This window comes from Anser cygnoides, chromosome 1, assembly GCF_040182565.1.
Source record: "Anser cygnoides isolate HZ-2024a breed goose chromosome 1, Taihu_goose_T2T_genome, whole genome shotgun sequence".
NCBI classification, from domain to species: domain Eukaryota; kingdom Metazoa; phylum Chordata; class Aves; order Anseriformes; family Anatidae; genus Anser; species Anser cygnoides.
The window spans coordinates 91,129,770-91,156,310 of record NC_089873.1 but is presented as its reverse complement, the minus strand read 5'-3'; the positions used below and the strand labels follow the sequence as shown (position 1 = coordinate 91,156,310).

The window sequence follows — 26,541 nt, the reverse complement described above, 5'->3', positions numbered from 1 at the left end:
TGTGCCTTCACGGCAAAGGGTTGCTGAGCATCTGACCGGTCTTTGTGGGTTCAGCCCTTGGTTTAAGGGGACAAGAACACTTCTCCATCTTTTGGGGAAGTGTCACATCCGTACAGGTCTGGCATTAAAGTGCTTGGGTGCTAGTGCAGCCTCTGTTTTGAGACAAATAGAAAATCAGTACTTCAGGTAGAGCCTTGGAAGGCATAAGAGGGATGTCAAAGGATGTCCGTGTGCCGGGAGTGATTGTCATTTCCTGATGCCCTCTGGAGAGACCTTTTCCCCTCAACTGCCACAACAGAACAGATAAATCAAAGAGTACGCTACCATTGTGGCGGTAGTATTAAATCAAAGCAGCATTTCTTGTATTCCCACCTGCCTCAGATGTGTATTTGGGAAAACTGTCTACAGCTGGGCCCCCACATTAGTAGCAGCTGGAGAAGGTTTAGCTGGTGAAAAGTCGGAGTTTAAAAAAATCTGTAGTTGGGTGGAGTTGCTTGCTAGATCGTATGAAGAAAATGCAGTGAAAGATTTAGGCCTCATCTTAAGAAAGATAAGGTAAGCTAAATAACATTCAGGGTCTTGTGTATCTCCTGAAGTATATTTTTTTCTCCTGTAGTGTAAAGACAGTTTTCCTTGGGTGGTACAACACGGGCAGGAGCTGCTGGGAATGCAGCAAAGCAGCTGCTAATCCTTCTTGGCTGTTTGTTATTAAGTGCATTTTATTGCTGGATGTTGATGGAATAGCTATTAACCAGGAGCAGCATGGCTGCTGCTGAAAATGAAGCAAGTAGGAGTGAGGCTGTATGCAGGTATCTGTCTCCTGAGTTCCCCTGGCCCTTGTGGGAACTGCTGGTGGCAGAGGACAGCTGGTCCCTGGGGCAAGGCTCGCACCAGGGTGTGCTGACTGCCACCACCAAGGTCAGCAGAGTGAGTTTTAAGGAACAGATCTGTGGTTCCTAAGTCACAGGAATTATTTTTCAGGCTCTTATGTGTTCAGTCTAGGTCCCTATCATTTGTATCAAAGGGATCTATTTTTAAAGATATTTTTAATGCAACTAAGAAATGTTTTTGCTTGAAACTGAAATCCTAGTGCATGTTTTGGAAGTGATTTGTGTAGCTCTGGAGGTCTTACTTGAAAATAAAAGTTATTTTTTGGATAAAACTAAAGTTACTTTCCTGCTGTGACATGTTTAGTTATTTTCGTTGTTCCCCCAGACCTGTTACCATAGTCTGAGCTGTTTTGTGAGGTGCCAAGTACAATGAAAATAGAGATTTTTTTTTTTTTATTAATAAGTCAACTTATTGCTATAACCTTTCTGCAAACAAAGAGAAGTATTATATGAAGGTAAATGTTGGGGTAGGTTTCTATGTTTTCTGGATACCCCCACATGTTACCAGTTGACTAGAAGTTAGTAGAGGGGGAAAAAAAAAAGTAATGCATTTGTAGTAAGTGGCTATTTTTCTTTTTATACTACTCCTTTTTCCTTTATATACTTGGTGAAGGATGAGGACAAAAAAAAAAAATATTTACAATAAAATTCAGCAGCATCTGTGTTCTGTAAAATGAAGCCATGAATGATTAAACTGTTTCTGTGTTGTTTGCTTTTTTCTGAAGCGGGAGTTATGAAATCAAAGCAAGCCATAGGACTGCAGTGTCACTGGAGCAGGCTGCATATGTGAACTTCATGTTAGCAGAATATGTTCTGTATTTAAAATGTCTGCCTCTGTGTAACATGATGAGTCCCTTAAGAACTACCTTCTGCAGTTGCTCTGTGAATTGCACTCCCACCAGAGTCAAGTACATCTAGCCAAATTGGATTATTACAAGGAGATAAATGGGCCCAGGGAGCACTTCATTGGAGGAATGATGATGTTTGTGTCCTTCAACTGAGTGCAAACACTGTCCTCTATAAAAGTGGGAGGTATGGAGGAAGGAGGTTTCAGTTTTGAATGTTTTCTGCTTTCTTTAAGTGGCTGTGTACTAGCTGTAATGGGATGAATCATAAACCTTAGGGTTCATCTAGAATCAATCTTTAGTTTCGAAGACAGTTTTGGCAAATGTTAACTACTTCATAGTAATTTTAAAATAAAAGCAGTGATTTGTTCTTGTATTTTAGGACAATTTTCTTAAAATGATATTGCTAGTTTCATCTGTACTCTAGGTATAAGATTCACAGTTGAAGCCATCTGAGAGCCATTAGCATGCTTTAAGCTTAAAAACCTCTCCTTGCAGTGCTATTTTTGGAGTCTCAGAGTCTGAAAATGGAGGATGGGAACAGCTGGATTTCTTTGCTTGCAGTGACAAGGTGAGCTGTGAACCCCAAGCAAAACACTGTGGATGGCAGAGCATGGACAGAATTGAACTGCAGTGGTTGTGACTCCCATATATGAGGGGTGACGCATGCAACACCCCATAATGGGCAAATAAAACCAAGGCTTTATTTTGATTCCTAGACTCCTTGTTTTAGATTTGAAAAAGGCAAGGGGGAGAATGGTCTGACAGGAAAGAAAAACCTGAAAGCAAACACTTCATACCTGCTACTGAAATGCCTGTTTTATAAGCGTTGGGGCTTTTTTGAGGGAAGAAAAAAAAAAAAAAAGTCAAATTAGAAAGTAAATTAATTGGAAGAACAGATGGATTTAAACCTACCTTTCCAGTGAGGAGGCTTGAAAGAGACTTTGAAACACAGGGAAAGATGGGCAGAGGAAAATATGTTTCAGGGGAAATAAGACTAGAGTGGAGGGGATTGCTAGGAGGGGGAACCAGATGCCCTTTATGAAAAAAGGAGGATCCCCACCTTTGCGAGGTGGAGATGAATGACCTCTGCAGATGGAAACATAAAACAGACTTAATGTCATCAATACCACTCCTTCTGTCATTGCAGATCATCAAGGGTCTTGAATTTGATTTGTCCTTTTGGCCAACGCTTGCATACTTCCAGTTAATATTGCTGATTTAAGCCTATGTTTAGCAAGTGAGGGTGAAGGCTCTGTCATCTTGGCTGGCGATGAGGGAGGGCGGATCTTGGTGTGCATTAGTGGGAAGTTGCTCATAGCAGAGACCGCTAATGTACCTTGCTTGAAGAGAACTGGCACTTGTTTGTTTACTTGGCTATCTAAAAATAAGACTGAAAGCACAGCAAAATGAATGTGTTCTTTCCAGAGCCTCACCTCTGTGCAGGCGAAGCTGCTCTGCTGTGTGATCTGTCCCCATGTTTGGTGGGAGCTACTGATCTGAAGAAACAGAGGACAGCAAGAGCCCATCAGAGCGTCTTCATTCTGAGATTTACTCATTCATGAGTGTCTATCAATCAAAAGGAAACCAGAACCTCCAAAAGAACAGTGTGGGGTTGTGGTTTTTTTTTTTTCTTCCCTGAAACCATTTTGCTCCTTGAGGTGAGGAAAATTAACTCCAAAAATAGCTCTTTATAGAACACTACTTATGAGCTGGGTGCTTGTAACTACACTTTGTCCTTTGAGATAAAGGTTGTGGCTATTGATGATGTTTTACAGAATGAATCATGTTTTCTCCTTTGGGATTCTTTAAAAATGCAAGTCACTTCTGAGATGCACTGTGGTGTCTGGGAGTCCTTTAAAATCCTTAGGAGGAGAAAATGAAATGTATTATTAAGATTTTTTGAAGAAAAAAAAAAACCTTCATTTTTCTAACCAACTTAAAATGTAGGAATTGTTATACATAGCTTCCCCAATCTCCCCTAAGAAACACAGAGAAATTGGAGTCTAAATCTTTTCTTCTTAAAACACGTGGATATGGAGCTTTTGTGGGTATGAAAGAAAGCCTGAGACATGATCAGTCTGGGACAAATTCAGAAATATGGTCTCTTGAACATGAAACCAACAAAACAATCACTTCAGCATAAGCATGTGAGAGTGTAGTGGGGCCCTTACAGCTGCCTTCTGGTAATGGTTCTGCAGGAGGAACTTTGGACAGCCCTACATGTTACTTCTTACTACTGACAAGGCGCCATTAGGATGTGCAAGGCTAAGCTATGTAAGGATGGGTCCAGGCTGTCCATGTAAAAGCATGTGCACTTCTTGCCTTACTTGGGTTGTTATGTGGTCATGGCAGTAAAAGCTGTTAGGAGGATGGCTCTCTCAGCATCTCAGATGATCCTAAATTGTTTCTCCCTTTCTTTTGACTTCATAAAACACCACGAGGAATCTATCTTGCCTGTTAAAATAAATCCCCTACAAATTTAGACAGACAAAAAGTAGGAAGATGACGCATCAACCTGGAAGTGTGTATAGGATGCTCCCTGTATTTGGAGGCCAAAGCACAGAAGCTCAAATCTGTTCCCTAGCAAGGTAGGAACACCAGAGTCTCGTTGAGTTTGTGTATTATAGTACACAAAGGATTCAGCATGGGGACCTTTGCTTTTCAGACAGCAAAAAACACTGAAATTTTGCTACAGCAGGCAAATGTATTTTGTGACCAACTAGGCACTGTGCTCATAGACACATGATTTATGTCTGTTTTGTTTAACCTTTTGATCCTCAAGTACTGATCCTTAAAGAAATCTCAGGTGGCTCCCCCAGTTTGGCAAACTGCTGATCAGACTTGTTTCCCTAATGGTCTTCTATAGTTCCACTTTACCTTTTGTGATGTATCAGCTCTAATACTGAGAGGGCTGAACCCCAGGCTCTTTATCTGAAAGAAGATGGAATACGGAGTAGGGATTGCTTCTGAAAAGGAAATATGAAGTGTTTTAACTTCAGGTAGACCTTTTGTCCACAGAGCTGTCTCAAGCAGCGTTGTTGAGAGATGTTATGTTACACAGCTCCATCAATCAACAGTGCTAGAGGAAGGCACACAGCTACCTTGAGTTTAGGCTGTATGGAGGCCCAAGGCCTTCTCTCTCCTGAACTTCCACACAGCAGGCACTAAAGGTAAAAACAAAACAAAAAAGCCCAGAGCTGTAGTTCAAAACATGGTATCAGTTTTTAGTCAGGAATGTGATGGCATCTCAAATGGAGCCAACAGGGCTGTAGCTCTCCCTTGTGCAAACAACTCTTCAATTCTTGCAACTTTGTCATTCAACCATGAGTGCATAAGGACACTGTCATAGATAGGTCATGACCAAATCTGATGTTTTGAATCCTTTCTGCTGTAAGCAACATACCAATGGTCTTCTCTATAATGTAGAACCTAGAAGCAGACAGAGGAGAAACAAATACAGCTTATAGGGATCATAGTAACAAGTTTGGTATTTAGACTTGCATTTTTGTTTGTATTAGTCCAGATCCTCTTAACTTCTGCCTGTTATCACACTGCAGTCAGCCAAGCTGGTGAGTTTAAGAGCCCTTAATGAAGATTACTGCTCCTGCAGCTCAGAGCTGTTGCCTGCAATTACTCAAAGTTGTCAAGGTCAGGGGGGATTGCACTGATCTAGCTAGAACATCAGGAGCATCTCTGGGGAAAAAACAAGTTTGAACCTAGAATGCGTGATTTAGTGAATTGGAGTCAGTGCAATTCTTGGTTAGCTACAAATCAAACACTAAAACCACCTTTGCCTAAACTTTTCCTAGCCAAATTGATGATGCCAACTCCCTGGTGTCCCGCCCTATTAATTAAAGGACTGAAAAACATACTTAACCTCAGTAGCTCTCTTTGATAAGTAATGATAGCTATCAAACCTCTGGTGGATGAGGGATGACACCAGCAGTGTTGGTGACCCCCGTGTCACTTCTAGGGGGCTGTAAGTTGAGCTGCCCCATAATCCCTGAATGAAGAGGTTGAAACTGAGTGAAATAGCTTGTTTAAAACTTGGAAGAGAAAATCTGTTTAATAGCAGATAAATTTGCATTAGTTGCTTTAAAACCAAACCAGCTTAAAATAGCAAGTTCTTGCTGTAGGCTGTTACTGTCTGGATGATAAGTATCACAAGACACTGAGACCAGATAGAGTGGGGAGAAAAGGTGGTGTAGGTAACCCAAATGCCATGCTGAATTCTTTTAGGTGGAAAAAACAGAGGCAGAAAAATTCCTGTGTCCCCCCCCCCCCCCCCCCAGTTTTGTTCCATCCTCCTATTTGTAATATAATCAGAGAAACAGAAACGAGGTGAAAGGCCAAGGCTGAAAGCAAGGGGCTTGGACATATTTCTGAAAGACAGAGGAAGATGAGGAGTTAAATTTCCCATGCTGTGTTTTTCTTATGGGTCATGGAATATATTCCCTGCTTAATTGCAAGGAAAACACAACTGCGGAAAGGCACACCAGCAGGTTACATTGCTATTTAATGGCGAACTTGATTTGTGGCTAATGGGTAACTAGGCTGGCAGGAGGATTGTGGAGGCTTTGGGCCTAGTGCTCACTGGGGGAGGTGCTGCAGTCCTAGTAAGTGATGCTTCTTTCATCCTCTTACAGTAAACGGTTACCTCTTTTCAGCTGGGCGTGCATTAAGGCAACTGACTGCTAGCTATAGAAGTCTGGGAAGAGTGATACTCAACTTCCATGTGGCACATAGGTTTTGATGATGGTACTTTGACTTCACCAGTCAAATTCTCCTCAGTCCTGGCCTATGCAAGAACATGAGACTGAGCACTCGGATAGATGGGAGCTTCCACATCAGCACATACCATCACCTCAAATCTACACATGTTGTTTGTGCTTGGCTGAAGTGCTACCACAGCTTGACTTCTGTAGAAGGTGCTATCACTGGCTTCGGCTCTAGGCGTACCAGGTTAACCTTAATATTGGAGAAATCCCATGGTTTTATTTTTTAGAGGGACAACATATTCTAGCACTAGGATAATCTAGTAGAATGATATATTCTGCATCAATGTTCCTTGTCTTGCTCCCTGCCACACTTAGCTGTCCAGTCTCATGCAAGCAAAAGAGAAATTGAGAGTAAAATTAGCTGGTGGCCCCAGGAAGAGGCGAGTGGTGCAAGACCATTAACTGATGGAATAGCATGTCTTGTCAGTCCCTAAAATGCCACAGACTGATAAATGGATGCTGCGGCTGAAAGATATGCTCACTTAGCCTTTTTGCTTTAATTGAAATTGATGGAGATACGAATAACTAAGCTGTTCTCAGACTGCACAGGCGAGGCAAAATAGCTCTATTAGTGCTCAGGGAAGCTGATATGCAAGGCAGTCAGCTGCTTCCTTTCAGATTATATGCTCTGTCAATGGCGATTATGTATTGTGTCTGGATCTTTGAAGAGAGAGTTCAATTGCCTCTGATTTCCAAGATGATTTTGTCTGTTGGAAACTATTTTTGTTACATCAGAGGCACCTAGTGCATAGTTGAGCGTTGGTAAGAATGAGAAATCAAGGAAAAGTTCAAGGAGAAGAAAAATAAGTATGAGCATTATGATTTAAATGTGCATGTCTGGATGGCCGAGATGTCACAAGTAAGCAGCATGGTTTTTATTCAGTGAAGGAGGTGCAAAGCCGATGCTAAAACATAAGTTAGCAGATGACTATTAATCACTTACTATTTAGTAAGCAATTGTCATCCACTTCCGTACTTTTGTAAAAGCTTAATTTCAACTTGCTCACAATTTAAACTTCCCAGAACATTCAAGAGACATCTGTGCATGTTCCCTCTCCTGTGAGGGAAGAGATCTATCCAAAATGTTAATGATTCACCTGCGTGTATGCAGATCTTTGTAGAGTACAAATACCATACTAGTTATTATCAGTACACGTTTATCGAAAGCATAGGTATTAGACATTCTCTAGGTTCAAGCCTAGCTGAATTTCTGATTCAACTTTAGTTATTTAAAAGGACAGTCAAAATGTTTTCTTCTCTTGAAGGTAATCGTGGCTGTAATTTGAAGAAATTATTCAAAGGACAAAATGTGCAATTTTATTGTGTTAGTCTGTGTCAGCTCTGATGAAAATTGATTCAAGAAGCTTTATGACTGCCTTCTCAAGTGTTATCATAAATCATTTAAACCATTTTTTAATCTTTGCAGACATATTAAGACTTTGCTTTGCATGGGTTTTGATTTAAAGAAAAGTGGTTAAAAGCAACATGCAAGAGAATTCTTGTAGGTACCAAAAACAGGTTTTAGTAGAACTCACCTTGCTTTGTGTGTGGATTCTTATTTCTTCTGTGTTTTTGTGCAGTTTGTTAGGTGTTTGTTAGTAAAGGGAGATCCTGAAATAAGGGCAAACTGTGTCAGTTTTTATGTTCAGTTGGGGGGGGGAGGGACATGCTGAGGTTTGTAGCTCTCTAGAACAACCTAATAAGTCAGTGGGCTGATAATTGCAAGTTGCATCTAGGAGCCTAACAGTTAAAGAAGGAAGAGAGATTGGTTCTGAACTGATCATGGTCAGAAAGGAAAGATTTCTGTTATAAAGAGGATTTTGTAGAAGATTGTTCAAATCTAAAATAATTGCCTCTCTTCTACCTGTAGTCAAAGGTGAAATTATGATTCATCTTCTGTGTTGAATGCTTTTCTTTCATTGTTGATTATAGTCTAAGTCTGGAAAATAAGGTTGGTTTTATACGCCTAACTTTTAGGCAGCCTGAAGTAAGCAAGCTATTCCCTACCTCTCATCTAGTTTAGCATTAGGTTTGTGTGGTACAACATGATTTTTTATTTTTTTTCCAGGAAGCTGAATTGCTGGTATCTTGTCTTTCTCCATGCAATCTCTGTAATAGAGGTAAGCAGCTCAGCTGCAACTTGAGGCTGTTGTGTATGTCTTGTGCAGTCTTTCCATTAATCTGAGACCCAGTGGGCTGGGGTGGGGGGATAGGAAGGAGGTGTCACAGATAAAGTTTAGCTGCCCCTGGTTTTGTGGGGTTCTTGGAGAGAGGGGAAGCAAAGTTAGGCTGTCAAACAAATGTGCAAGAGGAAGCCACAGCCCTGAGAGACAATGATGTGAGTAAAACCAAGTGTCACAGACAGTTTGTCGATAAATTGAGAAGGCTGTGATTTGTGACAGTGGTTTTTGTAGTAGTGGGAAAAATGAGAAGGTGGAACTGGTCTGAAAGCCAGGGCAAGGGCAAGAAATAGAATGTCCTGAAACTAATCAATGTAGGTATTATGTTGACTTGGGTCAGAAAGAAGTAACATGCATGTTTTAACACGTGTTACTTGAAGGAGATGAAATGAAGGTGCTTAAAAGCACTTCATGCATGCAAAGTGATGGCTCAGAACCAATGGTCACTTCTGGTGGACGTATGTGAAAGTACATTTCTCCACAGAGTTCAAAACTGGAGTAATTGTCTCATTAACCTTTGATGCTGACCTGGAATCTGGGGTGCCCCTCAAGGAAACCTGAAAGTAAAGCTATCATTTTTGTTGTGTTAAGATATTTTTTTGTTAAACCTTCAGACTTTCTTATATAGGGAACATGCATTTAATGGCTAATGAATTTGAAAAAGCAGTGATACTCCGTTTCATAAAACAATTTTATTTCTCATGTGTTTTATGTCCTGTATTTGCTAACCTCTGTTAACTGGAAACAGAATGCACTTATCCTGGGGAGGGAGCCCTCAAACCCTGCTTTTGCTTTTTAAAGAGAGAGGAGGGGAAAGAAAATACCATGCAACACAGCAATGATTTGGCTAACAGGTGGATTACTGCTCAGCCACTCACTCACTCCCTTCCTCAACTGGAAGTGGAGAGAAAACAGGAAGAATAGGAAAGAGGAAAAAGTTTGTGGGTTGAGATGAAGACAATTAGATAATTTTCAGGCAAAACAGATTCTTCTTGGGGAAAATTGATTTAATTTGTTGACAATTAAAAACACAGCTACTAATTTGGGTAGTGGGAAACAAAAAGACAAACTTGGAAACAACACCTTCTCCTCAACCCCCTTCCCAGGTTCATCTTCACTCCTGACTTATCTACTTGTTACTTCCCCCACAGCCCTGAGCAGTTCAGTGGGGATGGGGGGTTATAGTTTTCCTCTGCCACTCCTTCCTTTTCCAATGTAGGCTCTGCACAGGCTGCAGTCCTTCAGGAAAATCCATCCGCTTTGGCATAGTCATCTCCATGGGCTTTGTCACTGAATATATACTCCAGCACCTGGAGTACCTCTTTATCCTCTTCTGACCTTGGTTTTCCCTCGATTGTTTCTTGTTCCTTTTGTTTCCTCATCTTCTCTTCATTAGGTTTTTTTTGCCCTTTTGCCTTTTTTTGCCCTTAAATATGTTTTCCAACATATTTACACACCAAGCCACTGGCTTGGCTGATGGGCTCAGCTGTGTCCCGTGTGGTTACACTGGAGCCAGCTGGCACTGGCTTTATTCAGCATGGTGCAGTGCTTGTGTTTTTTTTTAGAGACCATCCCCGCAGCTCCCTACAGCCAACATTCTGCCTCCTACACCCAATACAAACATTCAATTAGATGTGGTTAGGGATAAATTCTATTTTATGCTTCATTTATTTTATAGAGTTGGCTCAGATACAGCTTAGGTATGTGGAAGGTGCATTACAATGTTATTTACCTCTGTGAAGGAAGGGGAATAATTTTTACCTGAGCTTGTCTTTGTCATCTGGAGAAAATAGCATCTAATTTTGTTACCAGATTTAAAGCATACATTTAGCACTATAGCTTTTGATTGATTTTTATTGCTAACTTAATAACAAACATCACGGTTATTTTTACCTTCTCAGGGAAAAAATATTTGAAGTTAAATCACATAAGGCACAGTGAAATCTGGGGATCATATTTGTGCTTCTCCAGAGCATATAAACTTACAGAATAATCATGCAGAAGACACTGATGCTGACAAAGGTAAAGGGTTTATCTGTACAACACTCTATTAATCTGTGGATCAGCTTCTGAAATATTGTTTGTATGGTAGTAACTCCCTGTGCTCAGTTTAGCGGAAGGTTTTCAGCATTAGGTGAACACTCAGACATCACAGTAGCCACCTGTAATAGTGGCTGTGGTGGCAGCGGCAGTTGCTGTGTGCTGAGAGGAGTGTGAGGCTTGTGAGTTGTATGAGGGGTGCTTCTGAGTCCTGATGCCTTGTGTTGGTCTCGTGACAGATTTCAGGGCCCTGGGGAGAAATCTAAAAGACTCAGGAGCCCATATAATGTTTTCCTCAATCCGCATCCCCCACCCCCCCCCCATAATGGGGAGAGAGAATGGCATAGATGAGCTATTCTATGGGCAATGGGGGAAAATCTCGGCATTGGTTGCCCTCTTGATTATGGGAGACTTCAACTTCCCAGACATAAACTGGGATTATCATAGTGCTGTGGTAAGTAAGGCTGGGAAATTCCCAAAGCATGTTGAAGTTGGCTCACTCCTGTACTTGTGACAGGAAGTCATCAAGGGAAGGAGACCTCCTGGATCTGTTGTTTGAGAACAGGGGAAGGCCTTGTGAGAGAGGTGACAGTAAGTGTCTTGGCTACAGTGATCATGAATAAACTGAGTTCAAGTTTTTTGGTGTAAGGAGAAAAAAGGTCAGCAGAGTTGCCACCCTGGACTTTCAGACAGCAGATTTTAAGCTTCTCAGGGAGCTAGTTAGCAGCATCCCCTGGGATCCGCTGTAGGGGTTTAGGGGTCCACAAGAGCTGGTTGCTTCTCTAGACCCACCTGTCAAAAGCCCAGGAGCAGGCAATCTGCTGTGCTGCAAGTCAGGCAAGCAGGGCGGAAGACCAGCCTGATTGAATAGTAACTCCGCCTGGAACTAGGGCAGAACGAGAATATATGTGACCTCTGGAAGCAAGGCCTTGCTTCGCAGGGAGAATACAGAGCTGCAGTCTGCATCTGCAGGGAGAAAAGCCAAAGCCCAACTTGTGTTGATGCTGACCAGTGTGGTGTCAGACAACAAAAAGGCTTTTTCAAGTACGCTGACAGCAAGAAGAGGTCAAAGGAGAACATTGGGCTGATACGGGGAGAAGGAAAAGGCAGAGGCATTTAATGCTGCTTTGCTTTGGTATTTAACAGTAATGACAGACCACAGGTTACCTGGACCTCAGAATTGGAGGACCATGACTGGGGAGCAGTGTCTCTCTCTGTGAGTAACCAGTTGTATCAGCTCAACATTCACAAGTCCGTGGGGCCTGATGGAGTTCACCACAGAGTGCTGAAGGAATTAGCAGATGTTATAGCTGAACCCCTATAAGCAATTTACTGAAGATCATGGTAGTCTGGGAGGTCCTTGCTGATGGAAAGCTAGCCAATATTATATCTGCCCACAAACGAGGCATGAGAGAAGACCAAGGAAACTACATGCCTGTTAGTATAACCTCAGTCCTGGAAAAGTTGTGGAGAAGATTGTCCTGGAAGATACTGAAAGACATTTAAAGAACAAAGCTATTATCAGGCATAGTCAACGCAGGCTCATGAAGGGTGACTCCTGCCTTAGTAATTTGATCTCCTTCTGTGATAAGGTGGATGAAGAGAAGGCAGTGGATGTAATCTTTCTGGATTTCAATGGGGCTGTTAATACTATCCCTCATGGCATCCTTCTGGGTAAATTGTCCAGCTACGAGATAAGCAGGTTCACACTATGCTGGGTGATGAACTGGCTTGATGGCGGAGCTCAAAGTGTTGTAGTAAATGGGGCTACGTGCAGCTGGTCACTAGCAGTGTTTCCCAGGGCTCAGTTTTAGGGATGGTTCTGTTCAATGTTTTTTATCAATGGTCTGGATGCATGAGTGGAGTGCATCCCCATCAAGTTTGCTGCTGATACTAAACTGGGAGGTGCTGTTCGATCTCTTGGGGGTACAATAGAACTTGCAGAGGGAATCTGTCTAAATAGATTGGAGCATAGGGCAATAATCAACAGGGTGAAATTCAATAAAGGAAAATGCCTCGTTCTGCATTTGGGACAAAGTAATGCTGGACACATGTACGCACTGGGAGGTGAGCGACTGGAGAGCAGCTCAGCAGAAAGGGATTTGAGGGTGCTGGTCAGCAGCAGGCTTAACATGAGCCAGCAGTGTTCCCTGGCAGCCAAGAGGGCAAACCACATTTTAGGATTCATGAAACATAGCTGGCCAAAAGAGATTATTCTCCCACTGTATGTAGTGTTGGTGTAGTCTCACTTTGAATACTGTGTGCTCTTCTGGTCTCCAATATATAAAAAGGATGTTAAGGTCCTCAAAGGCCTCCAGAGGGCAACAGAGCTGGCAAGAGGAAGGCATGTCCTGCAAAGAGAGGCTGAGGGCACTTGGGTTGTCCAGTCTGGAGAACAGAGTGCTCAGAGGTGATCCTGCTGCTTTCTGCAGCTACATTCTGTTCTTCTATTTTAGTTCTGGCAAAATAAAGCGGTGTGCTTTTGTTGTTGTTGTTGTTTTGTTTTAAACTGGGAGATGAAAGATTTATAGTAATGTAGGATAAGTCAGTAGTAGTATTTTTTTTTTCCCCTCTTACAGTACTAACGAGTCAAAAAAAAAAAAGGCCCAGAGCTTATGGTATCATGCTATATGGATAAAATACTTTGTAGTTCTAGCAGAAATAATAAAAAATGACTGAGGTGCTTCAGGGCATAAGCCAAAGACAAACATGCAGACAGGAAGTATCTTAGTTTATAAGTACATTATGTAACTCTAGGATTTCTTCGCCCCATAGCCAAAAAATTCTATTGCTGGTTATGCCTATGGAGCATAGGTCTTGCAGCCAGACCTATAACAGGTGAGTTCCAAGCATCTTTTCTGTTCTATACCTCTGCATTATTATGTTGCTAAACTTGTTAAGGTTTTTAGTCTAGGTTTAGGTTTGGTATTTTTGAAGATAAACTCAGAATGTGCACATTTTTAATAATAAAAACTTGGCCTTTTTCCAGTGCCACTTCTGAACTTGTCCCAAGAAAGTAATTGAAATTGTTCATCACTTCAAAGTAAAGACAGCTCTAAAGTTAGCATCCATTGAGGAAAGTACTGTTTTACATCCTCTATAAATATTTAATTACCAAAGAAAGTAGGATGGGACTGTTATGGTACAAGTGACTTCCTGCATTTGGTTGCAAAAAGGAGTCTCAGTTGGAAGCCTGTTCTATTTTAACAACTCAAAATATGTTGTCTGGAGCAGCTTATTTCTAGGTTGTGATAACCAAATTTGAGTTTTCAAAAGGTACCTCACAAAATCCTATAAGAGTCAAAATGCTATTTTTGTTTGAAATGGTCATTTGCTACTTGCAGCACTCTTGCTCAAGATGCTTACATTTATTTTCCTACTTTATAGTTGCGTAATTTTGCTCTCATATTTCTTTTACTTGCTACTTTTTTCTTGTTCATGGCAACTAATTTGATTAGGTTTTAATGATACATAGATTTTAGCACTGTGATTTGATGTGTTAACAAGCTGGAGTCCATTTCAGCTTAAAAGAAAAGACTATGAAAAGCCTATTTTATTCAGACTGACTTTGATGTCTAAAGTTACTTGATAGCATCTTCTAATATTCACAAATGAGCAACAGGGCAGATGAGATTACAATTGGAAACTCATCAAAGTAAATTGATGCTTCTTTTGGTCCTGGTCTTTGCTGTTAGCTGTTTTCAGCTTCAGAAGCAGGAGCAGTGCCTGGGGAAAAAGTGTAAGACTTTTTTTATTTTTTTTTTTTTGCTGGGACAAGCAATAAAATTAATTCTGCTAGAATGGATGAAAAAAATGATCACCCAGCAGCTAAACCTGAAGATGAACTAAGTGTAAGTAGGCTGGCTTAAGCGTTCTTGATTTCATACACTTCTTCACCCTATTAGATCTGCTATGATCTAATTACCAAGTATTAACTTTGACATTCCAGTTGGATTTGTTATACCTTTCTATTTTACAGCTCAATCTGAAAATGTCAATGCTTGTTAGTACATCTTCAGATTTCTAATAACATGTATTTTCAGGCTGAAATAATGGGATTGCCAGAGTGACAATATGAAAGGGTAATGTCGGTATCGTGGCAGCACGTTTTTTTCCAAAAAGAAATCAATTTCTAGGCAAGAAAGTCAACATCAGAGTAGGTGAAGTGTTTTGTTTATCCCTGAAAAGACACAGAAGAGGATTACTGCATGACTGTTAACTCACGACAACAAAGTTGTTAAATAATTTAGAATTTAGTGATAGTCAAATTTCAATTTTAGCTGGAAACCACTTCTAGTATACAGGAAATAAATTTCAGCAGAGAGAAAACTGAATTAAGAATTGTGATCTTTATTCAGGGAAGGGAACAGCATAACTTTGCTATTGTTTTCCTTAATACAAAGTGTTTATGTTAAACTATTTAACTTGGGAAAATATTTATAATGTGGAGTACAACATTCAGTATTGCTCTGAATCCCATGTAGCAGAGAAGTCTGCCTTGCAAGCTTTGATACATGAAGTGCATTTTTTTAAAAGATTACAGTTGCAGTAGATGAAATGAAGACATTAACTGTTCCCAGCATACATTTATATTCCAGTGGTGTCAATCCTGAGCAGTCTTTATTGATCCTTGACAGAGATCTCTGTACCTAATTTTTAAGAATAAATCTGTCTGGTTAGCTCTACGGACATCAATGAGAATGACATATAACGACTTAAATATGTTATTCTTGGGTGAATCTTGATAAAAGCAGCAAGTGTCCCCACTGATCCATAAAGCAGCCCTAAGCTCAGATGTCAGAGCTGAGAACTCATCAAGCTGTCTCAAGTTGCTCTAGTGAACACCTGAGAGTATAGAGGAACTTAACAGGACACATTATAGCTTTAAACAAACAGGCAATTTGGTTTTGATCCTTACACAGAATTGTACTTAAGGTTAAAAAATAAAAATTTGGAAGACATGCAAACTTAGTCCTTTTGGAGAGCACTTATGGAAAATAAGTGCTGGTAGTTACCTAGACAGAAGATATGGAATCTTTCAGTTGTGTATTTTCCCATTTAGTTTGAGGAAATTGTGAAGTGTCCTACTGGGTCTTATTATTCTAGTATTCAACTTACTCATTCTTCAACTCACCTTTGTACACTCTCAACACTGAAGCAAAAGGTTGCTATCTGTTGTTTTTGACTATGGGCCTTGCAGGAGGATCTTTGTGATGATGGAGCTTATGTTCTCTCTGGGAAGATATACAGAGCTCTCTTGCCAAAAGCATTACTAGGGCATAATATTAGAGAATCATAGAAAAACTTAGGCTAGTGGAAGCTTCTGAAGGGGATCTACCAAACACTTTTGTTCCAAACAGAGCTAACATCAAGGTCAGACAAGATCTCCTGGGGCCTTGTCCCACTGAGTTTTTTGTATCTGTAGGGATGCAGATTCCCTGACCTCTCTGGGTATAGCCCAGGTGCATGGCCCTCGTGGTGAAATACTTTATTTTCTATGTGCCTAGATGGAATTTCCCTTGCTCCCACATGTGAATGTTGTGGCTTTCTCTTCACTGTGTATCATAGAGAAAAGCATGGCTCTGTGTTCTCCATAACCCACAGTAAGCAGGGAAATCTATGACTAGCTTTACTACATTGATTTTGCCTTCTCAACTCCAGCTAAACATCCCTGGAGTGCTCAGCTTCTCACTGTGCAATACATGCCCTACCCCCTCACTTCTCAGTGGCTGTTCCTTGGAATCACTCCAGTTTATCAATGTCTCTGTTGTACTGATCGGCTCAAAACTGGACGCAGTACTTCAGAAGTGGCTCCAATAATGCTGGGCAGAAGAAAACAACAGCTTATTTCAGATGATTTCACAGCACTGCTTTGGCAAATGGCTAGTACTTATGCTTGGCATTTCCTGGGTGTCAAGCTCCAGGCATTTTTTTTATAGTCAGTGAATCAACGTACCATCCCACACTGGTAATTCAGAGCATATTTCTTAGCTAGGTGCTTCCTGAGTTTCATAGTGTTCTCCCTCCTCCAGTGAAAAACAGGGATGAAGAATGAGTCTTGTGCTCACACCTTATATCCTACAGCAGGCCACATGTTCTTGCAGTGTACCTTCTGAGGGGCTTTGAAGACAAGATGCTGGCAAATAGCCTGGCAGCTTGTTCTAGCCTGTCTCCTCGCTGTCTACCCCTTGTAGCTCTGTAGATGCTAAAGAGGCCTGTTAATCACAGGGAACAGCCAGATCTGCCCTAGATGAGGCCTGTGCTGTTGTATGTGCATCTGTTCTCTTCTGGTTGTGAGCTTTTCCATGTGTTTCTGTCTGAGCACTGAAGTGGTGGGATGATGGGGCAGGAGTCTGTCCCTCAGCAGAGTGAGCCCACCTGCACCTTGAACAAACGATGCGCTGGTTATCACCAGGCTGTGTCAAAGACTTCTGTTTTGTGTTCCTGGGAGATGATGTAGCTCTGAGTAGGTCCCAGCCCACAGGCGAGATCCACGTTGAAAATGTCATTAAAATGAATTAAGCTGTCCCTAAGACCAAAACCAAAAAGAAGTGGTTGTGGTACAAGAAGGAAACGTAACTTTTTCTTGTAGTTATAATTCTGGTATAGCTGGGTATTTGTTTGTATCAGAGACCCTCCCAGGCATTTTCATCTGCAAAACAGACAAAACTGAACAGGTAAGATGCTTGCAGGACGTAAAAGCTTCTCCTACAAATGCAGAAATGGTCACTTAGTAGTCTTTTGTACCTAGTTAAGACAGTCAGGTAATATTTTTGAGTGTTTTTAGACAATCTGGGACTGTAGTTCAAAGTAGACCTTGTCCAGATCTAATCCCAGCAAGAGTTGTGATGTCTTCCTGTTCAACGGAGGGAGTTTCTTAAAGGAAGCTGGACATGCAGGAGGAGGCTGTTCATACCCACTGCTCCCCTTCCTGGAAGGAAGCTGAGTACGCTACTATTGGGACAGCCATGGCCTGAGGAGAAAGTGGTGTTATTTTTGGAACAGCAGTCATGTTTTGACCATGGGCTGGGAAGAAGTATGAATAGTGTGTGTCCACATGTTTCCTAGTTACTTAGCAGGGAAAGGACAAGCCATTATATATGGAAAAGGATTGACTATTTGAATATCATATTATCACCTTCCTCCAGCTTCACACAAACAGAGGAATGACTGACTGGACATGTGTCTGCCTGTGCACCAAACTTGCATCAGAACAGCAAATGTTTGGGTAGTGAGATGGCTTGCTAAGTCACGTCAGCAAGCCACCAGTGAAAAGCTGCTGTTCTGCAGCACTTGTGTGTGTACATACATCTCAGCTGCAGCCAGTGCAAGGTAATTCAAGGCTACCTGCCCTTTGCACAAAATAGGGATAATTTATGCTAATGAAAGATGCCCAAGGATATAAGTATTTGTTATGATAGTTAATGTTATATTGCTGTTGCATTGTGAGCGCTTCTCCTTGGGTACGCTGTGTTTTTACATCCCTGTGCCATGGGGTTTGGCTCTGTTTTGTACTTGCAAGTGTCTGGACCTTACTTCATGTCTGCAGTTTTAAATTGCTACTGCATTAACAATAGTTTTGTATGTCAATAACAGAAAAACACGTGTGGGATTCTGTTCTAGCTGTTGGTCGGTCAGCTGCTGTTTGCTAAGTTCCACATCTGCTTATTGTCTTTTACCTTGTTTTAGGTAGCCAACATCTCAGTCCAAATGGTATCTGCAGAAGATAAGTTGGCAAAGAGGATTCTGGCAAGGAAAAAACATGACAAATTGAAGAAAAAAGAGAAGTTGCTGTGGAATTTTCAAAACAAAATAATTATTTTTACCTTCGTTCTATTTATTTTAGGAGTTGTAACCTGGACTTTACTCTGGCTCTTCATTGGTGAGTTGTTGAAAGCTCATACCAATTTAAGATATCACTATTCCTAGTAGCACTTTGTTTTATGTAGGTAGCAGTTGTTTGTAGGATCTCAGTTGTCCTGAAGGCTCTTTCTAAGATAAGCATAAAACCTGTAATACCTTTGTTACACTTCACAGGGTTCAATGAACAAGGAATTATAACAGCAGGCACTGCTGTTTTAGGAAGTGTGATTTTTTTTTTCCCTTAAGACTTATGCAAGGCATTTTTTTGTGTGCTAGTTAATTTTGTAGACAATTCCTATAACTTGATTCCACACAAATTCTGACCTCCACTGCATGTCTTGGCCTGCTAGAGGCACAAAAATCTTACCCAGCCTTAGGCAGAATAGATTAAAAAAGGCTAAATGGGAGTAAAATATAGAAGGCAAATACTTTATCTGTAGTCTCTTTATTTAAAAAAAAAAAAAAAAAAAGGGAGGAAAAAAAAAGTACTGGCTAAGATTCTTTAGGGATATTCTTGAATTTGGATGCTGAGATTACTTTTGCTACAGTTTGTACTGTCGTATCTTAGGTTGTGTGTAGGAAGCAGGTGCTTGATGAACCTTCATATTCTGGTACTCATCCAGAAAAAAGTGTCTGTGAATATATAAGGTTGATTTGGTAGTCTTTGCCACTTCAAGGTTGAACAGATTAACTTAGTTTAAAATTTGATTAGAAAAAAATGTTTCATTGTTACTTAAAAATAATTGGGGTCTGTCTTTGATTCTTGCAGTTCAGGCAGAAAACAAAGATGTGTTGTACTTCGTTGGGCTGTTTCGTGTTGCCAACATAGAATTTCTCCCAGAATATAGGCAGAAGGAATCGAAAGAATTTCTCTCTGTGGCGCAGAACGTGCAGCATGTGGTAAGATGAGTGGGCTGCTTGGTTAACAAAAAAAAAGTAAAAAGTAGCAAAAAGACCAGAGCTGTGATCAATAAGTGTGAATTTCAGGTGCCATCGAGTCTCCTGTGTCATTCTGCTGTTTTTATTTTCCTCATTCCCTTTCAGAAGGCTGTGCAAAGGGTGGCTAGCCGAAGGCAGGAAAGAACTGGTGCTTTTATCTTGTTAACCACAAACTAAATTTTGGAAAGGTCTGTTTGACATATACATTGACTAAAATTTTACATGTTTTCCCCCACAAACCAGTCTATGAATAGAGCTCTACAAAAACCCTTCAAAATATAATTGCCACTTTTGAGACATTGATGAAATCTTTTGCATTCAAAGTGGTATCTGCTGCCAGTCTTATGCCTTAGAGCATCTATAATTACACTAGAGCTCTCATATGCTTTTACACTTATGTTTCCTTCTGATGCCAGATATTCTGAAGACCATTATTCCTCCCAAACACCTTGCAACAGTCACAGCAGAAACAGCATTCAGTCATAGGCAGATACGGCTGCTCTACAGCAGGCAGAGGTGGCTGTCTCAATGCAACCAGAGATTCTTGAACAATTACTAAGTTTTGGTCATCTTATAGCATGAATTCATGCTCCTGTTTACCAGCTCTTTGATCAGAGGGAAGATTTCCTGATGACCTGAAGTGCTTTCAGGCAAGGGGTGGGAACAGTGCAGGTATTGTCCCTCCCAATTTACCAGGGAGCAGCTTCAACCTGCTGTGGGCCATTTGTCTTGTTCTTGTCCCAGAGTATCCTGCCATCTTCTCGCACAGCAGAGAGAGGTGACAGACAAGAACATGTGAAGTGCCAGTGCCACCGTCTTCTACTTGGACATAACTTGGAAATGATTTTTTTCTCTAAACTCAGCCAATTCTCACCAATAGATTTCGCACTGCTGATAATGTGCATCTTGATTACATGACTATTGGCTAAAAAGGCTAGCAGGAATGTTGGGGATCTGGGTTTGTGAGGTTTTTGTCTTTTTTTTTCTCTCATTGAAACCCTTTTGTTCATGAAACCTTTTTGTTCATTGAAACCAGAGGTCTCCAGAACAGTAGCTGGAGAACCTCTCAAGATAGACTCATTCCCCCTTTGACAGTAAAAGCAATATATAGATAGAATCCCTCATAGCCTAATCTGGAGACAGATTGAGCTCTGCTCATTTTATTTAGGCCCTTAAACTGATTGTTCCAACTTTTGTGTCAAATGATGAAAGTTACGGACTAACATCCATGTGACTTTCACAGCCTTGGCTTCAAAAGAATCCCAGTCACAGTTCCTTGGGCATTAATTAAGCAGCAGGAGGGGGGTCTGAACAGCTTGAGGTACGTGCCACCTGGTGGTGCTAGTGGTGTGCCTCCTTCAACAAGAATAAGGAAGGTAACTTACCATCGCGTGCTTATCTAAAGAACTGGTGAAATTGGGAGCATGCTTTCCCCAAAGGCTGTCGCACGTCAAGAAAGGGGCAGAGTTTTTCCCTCTTCACATATTTTACACTGTGTATTGGAAAGAAATATATTAATGCTAAGCTGCTAGTGGGGGAAAAAAAATAGACACAAATGGAATGGAAAGGCAGGAAATTCCTCATAAACAGTGGAGGAAAACAAAAACCTAAAACATAAATAAGCCCCCCAAAAACAGCTCCCCCCCAAACAAGCAAAAAAACACGCCCCTTAAAGCAACCCAAAACTGCCCCCTTAAAAAAAAAAAAGCATGCAAAAACATCCTCCAAAACCAAGCAAAAAACAAAACACGAGAACATCAAAAAAATCAAAAACAAAAAAACTCAACCCCCCCAACAAAACAGAAGCAAGAAATAGATAACCCCCAAAACAAAAACATACAAAAAAGGAAGAGAACAAAGCAAACCTCCCCAAAACAACTCCCAAAAGCAAAAAACAAACCCACCCCAAAACAAAGAAAAGCAAAAGCCATACAAGAAAACAAAACAAACAAAAAACAGAAAGAAGAAAAAAATCTTCAAAAAACAGAAAATGAAAAAAAACACAAAAAATACAGAAAAAACATAAGACAAATTAAAAACAAAGTGAATAAAAGATATCAAAAAACAAACATCCCTCCCAAAAACAATAAAATAACCTGAAAACAAGAAAGCAAAATAAAAATATACAAAAAATAAAACATCAAGATTACAAAAAAAAAAACACAACAGAAAGAACAAAGAATTTCCCCCAAAAAACAGAAGCAATAAAAACAACTGCCTCAAAAGCAAAAAAAAAAAAAAAAAAAAGAGGCAAATTAAATCATAAAACCAACAAATAAACTCAAAAAATCCAACTACAAAAAAGACAGTAAAGAAAAAATAACAAAAACCAAAAGAAAGCAAAAACAAAACAAAAACAGAAAAGGGGGGAAAAGAACAAAAGAAAAATCCATAGAACACAAAAGAAGAAAAAAAGTCAAACACCCGTCAAAAGAAAATAAAATGAAAACAAATCCCAAACTATAGTGACACAAAAAAAAAAAAACAAGCAAAAATACCCATAAAACAGTACAAAATGACAAGACATTGAACAAAAAAAAAAAAAAGGACAAAAAGCAAACAAAATCCCCGTCTCCTCCAAAAACAGGAGAAGGCGAAAACCAGAACAAATAAAAAGAAGAAAAGAATCTTAAAAACCTTTAAAACTCCCTCAGAAAAACAGAACAACTCCCTAAAAATCTCCATCCTATAAAAAGAAAATAACTAAATTAAAGGAAGCTAAAAAGCAACAAAAAATAGCCTAATAATGCTCCAGCGTATAATAAAAGAAAAATACAGAAAATAATAATAAAAAAGAAGGCAAAATACAAAACCCCATAAAAACAGAACATGAAAACATGATCAACTCCCCAAGCTAACAAATAACAATAAAAATAAACTAACAAACCTACAAAAAAAAAACTCACAACCTTCCCAAGAAACAAGAAAATGCTAAAACAAACAAAAAATAGACCCTCCTAAGGGGGGAAAAAAAAAAAAAGAAAAAAAAAAAAAGAAAAACACTGTCAATAAATGAAAGAAACAAATGAAAGACAATATAAGAAAGAAACAGAGGAAAGAAAAACAAAAAAAAAGCAAAAAAAGTAGAGCATAAAAAACCCACCAATAAATGAAAAAGCATCCCCAAAAAATAACACCCTCAAAAAGTTAAAAGAAAATAATAAAGAACACACACGCACAAAAGAAAAAAAAAACTACAAAAATACACACAAAACAGAAATAAAACAAAACCAAAACAACAACAGAATTAGCAAAAATAGTTAAAAAAAAAAAAAAAAAAAAAAGCAAAGCAAGCCTAACCCCATGCGACCTCCTGGCTGCGGCCCCCTCTGGGAGCTGTAGCTGTCCCTTGTCGCTCTGAGAGGAGGGGTCAGCATTTCGGATTTCCAGAGGCCCCCTCCAGCCCCAGTCATAACACGGCTTTGCAGAAGAGCTGGGACGTGCCCTTACCTGCACCTTAGTGGCAGTCACTGCACGGCATATCGGGCTCGTCTTCTTTTCCCGGAGACTGGCTCAGGTTTGGCACTGGAAGAGGGCAGGCCCCTGCATTTGAGATTTTCTGGAAGAAGAACGCGCACCCTTTCTAAAACTCATTTATTTGGGAGCAGCGTTCGCTGTACACATCAGCTGGCCCCATGCAGAAGGCTTGGTGTTTGCTGGGGGTGCTGGAGCCGGTAGCGGTGCGTGGCAGAGCTGGCCCAATCGTGCCTGCTGTCCATCTGGACAGGTGGGTTCGTGGCTTCCTCCTGGTGCAAGAGAGCGTGTTCCTGGGACATCCCAGGCACGGGATATCTCAAGGTATGCCTGATTTTCAACAGTGCTTAATCTTCACCGGCTTTATACTTTCTCTTTCAGATGAACTTGGTTTACAGAACCTCCTCGTTCTCCAAGTTTTATAAGCAGGCCACTGTTTCAGAAGTCAGGTAAAAGCCTGTGGTTAATATGCCTGTGTTTTTGCTGGATAGTGTAACAAGCCCACAGGAGAAGCACGTTTTTGTGGTTAGGATTTGATCTCTTTGGTATGTACTGTTAGCAAAGTACACCTGTAACCTGTCCCAATTCCTTTCGTGTAAGTAAGGGCAAACTAAAGTCATATAAGCAGTTCTTTGTCAGATAAACAGAAATTAAGGTAAATTTAAGGTAAACAGAAGTAATAAATTTAGCCACTTCAGCATGCTGCTAGAGTACAGCTCTATACTATTGTCAGCGTTGGATGTATTTTATAGATAATGTTACTGATATAACTGTTTTATACTAATAGGGGTCCTTACATAGGGGAAGGGAGATCTCTGTGCTGCAATAAAGTATGTTTGTTTTTGTATTAAGCATACAATTGATGTTAGAGGATCAAATATCCCAATTTTCATGAAAAAAATAAAGTTTTGGAACAGAAGTTTGTGGATTATGTCTGATAAAAAGGTCTTTCTCCCCACCAGGAAGGCAAAGATTGGGTGACCATATTCAGTTTCTGATGTTTTACCTAAACAGTCTAGAAATTGGTTCTTGCATATTGCAGTGCATTGTGCAGGGTGAGATGCAACAACATGCATTTTTTTTTTTTTTTTTTCCATTTCTGGAGATAGTAATTCTAACAGAAATGGTAGAATTACTATCTCATCTTTAGGAGGTAATCCAGCTCTAATTCAAGTAGATAGGATGATTTTCACAGACAGTGAAGATCCCCAACTGGGTGCTAGGCATGAGTATTGAGTACGTCAAAGCAACGGGGCAAGATGTAAATGAGCCATGTTATTCTAAATTTGTGTTTCAGATGCTTGTGTTAAGAGTCTAGTCTTCAGAAAGCTTTCCGAGTGATGGTAATCTGTGGGATCTTTTTTTATTTCAGTAACAACAATAATGGAGGCCTTCTTATTCACTTCTGGATCGTATTTGTGGTACCGCAGCCAAAAGGCCAAGTGCTGTGTGAGGACTGTGTGGCTGCCATTTTAAAGGACTCCATTCAGACAAGCATCATTAACCGCACCTCAGTGGGAAGTCTTCAGGGCCTCGCGGTTGACATGGACTCGATTGTACTAAGCGGTTAGTAAAAGCGTGTGCCCTTACCATTGAAGAAACACTTATTAAGAACAAGTCTTTATCTTGGAGTAGCAGACTTCATAGATATACCAAAATCTTTATCCCATGCCTCTCATGGTGGGACTGGTGGAAGAAAAGAAAAGAACAGACTGGAGGTCACATTAAGGTACAAAATGGCTTTGTCACCGATGCAAAGCTTATGTTCTAACTCAGGAGCTAAGCCTGACAACTCGTAGCCAGCTCAGATCTGGGTTTAGGCTGCATTATAAAATTTATCAAAAGATGAAGTGTTTTATTCTATACAAGGATCAAACTTCAGCATCTCCATGGAAAATGGGATTGTTGTTACATTTGTTAGATTAAAAAACAAAAATAACAACAAAAAAAACAACATAAAGCTGCCTATTCATTAAACAATTTCTATATCCTGTGCTGTCTGTGGAAGAAATTAGCAAGACAGGTTCAAGAACCTGTTTAATCTAACTAGTTACAAAGTAGTGTATGATTTTCAGCTCTAAGAACACAGGATGGAACAAGCTTCATTTGAACAGCTCTGCCCAACTGAAAGCTGAAAAAGAGTTTGTGGCCAAGGGTGGGGAAATCACTCCCTGGGTCCTTCTGCCTCAGGCCTTTCGTTGAATTGGACTGCTTAACTGACCAGCAGTCCCCTCATCCCTCGGGCACTGAGGTTCTGCCTGGGGACATGACTGCTGCTTCCAAGGACGGTAGCAGAATTTGTGGAGGTGGTGTGGGCTTGGGCAGTCTCCCGCATCGAGAGATGTTTTATTCTGTGTGCTTAGTGATAAGATTAAGGAAGCATAATTGAATCAAACACTGAATTCTTGATGTTGTGCATATTAAAAGACTCTCAAAACCTATTTTTCTATGCAGCAGGTCTTCGGTCAGATTATTGGTCAACAACGGGAACAGGTAATTCACCACTTGGCAGCTTTGTGGCAGAAGAATGGTGGAGAACGAAGCTTCTCATTCATGTCTTCAGACTCAAAGATATTGCTTAGTGTTAATTTAAAAGGGTTAAATTCAGCCTTGGTATTTATGTCCTGACTTGCTGTAAGAGGGACCAAGAGTCCTGCTTTTGGCAAATACATAAAATATCTGTCTTTATTTTGACTGGTAAACTTTTGCTGTACCTGGTGGCAGGGTAGGAAATAAATTCAGTCACTCACTTTTTTGCTATTCACTCTAACTTTTTCTAACCCGGGCAGCACTGAATTTGAATTTATTTTTTGGCTTTCACCCTAAACAACAGTAATACTTTTATCCATCCTTTATCCTTCTTTACTCCCTTTTCTCCAAGATTAATGTTGTGTTTTTCTTTTGAATGGGTTCCCTAGCAGAAGTTAGTCTAAGTAGTTCAATTTTTCCAGGGTAATGGGAGACACTATTCATATACCTCCTTGGTTTTATGTTCTACATCTCCCAGTGGGGTTCTTCGGTAGTGTGCAGAGACTTTACAAGAAGACATGCACAGTCTAAAAGTACATCCCAGTTGTGTTCACTACTATGTGGAATAGATCACTGTGTTGTATTTTGAGGGCAACAGAGTAACTTTTTAATGAAGATGTACCTAGTAATTGGTTTAGACTCAGCACTGGGATGGAGGATTTTTAAAGGATGGGTTGGATAAAGGACTTGTACAGATTCAACTGGTGCAACTGACTTGCATTGCCACACTGTATGGCTGAGCAGGGTCTCTTTGGATAATGATTGTACCTGGCTTCGGTTTCAAACTGGTATGCTTACATTGCTTCTAGATTTAGGGTTAGCTCTGACTTACATGCACCATGCTTCACCAGCAGCAAGCTAGTCACATTGCTAATTGCGTAGTAGCAATAAAGGCAGTCACATAATTCTACAGAGTTTCATATGATCAAAACTGGCTTCGTTAAGGCCTAGTAAACAAGCAGCAAAAAACTATTATTAAAAGAAAAAAAAACGTTACTGG

At 40.3% G+C, this 26,541-nt stretch overlaps 1 protein-coding gene across 9 annotated transcripts in view; it reads left to right on the top strand.

The window, feature by feature from the left end:
- The first annotated feature begins 467 nt into the window (after positions 1–467).
- Positions 468–26,541, top strand: part of TMPRSS7 (transmembrane serine protease 7) — a 45,997-nt gene continuing 19,923 nt past the window's right edge. Inside the window, exons 1-12 of one of the 9 annotated variants that reach the window (XM_013186378.3) lie at positions 468–555; positions 2,234–2,306; positions 3,164–3,396; positions 8,585–8,636; positions 10,598–10,718; positions 13,512–13,574; positions 14,515–14,587; positions 18,583–18,618; positions 19,369–19,499; positions 23,394–23,461; positions 24,385–24,578; positions 25,467–25,505. In XM_013186378.3, coding sequence (XP_013041832.2) covers positions 23,394–23,461; positions 24,385–24,578; positions 25,467–25,505 — 301 coding nt within the window. In that variant the 5' untranslated portion in view covers positions 468–555; positions 2,234–2,306; positions 3,164–3,396; ... (4 more) ...; positions 18,583–18,618; positions 19,369–19,499. Of the gene's footprint in view, positions 556–614; positions 928–2,233; positions 2,307–3,163; positions 3,397–8,584; positions 8,637–10,597; positions 10,719–13,511; positions 13,575–14,514; positions 14,588–18,425; positions 18,619–19,368; positions 19,500–22,836; positions 23,337–23,393; positions 23,462–24,384; positions 24,579–25,466; positions 25,506–26,541 lie in introns of those variants that run through there. The other 8 variants (XM_067002178.1, XM_048057389.2, XM_067002146.1 and 5 more) reach the window with 8 other exon arrangements.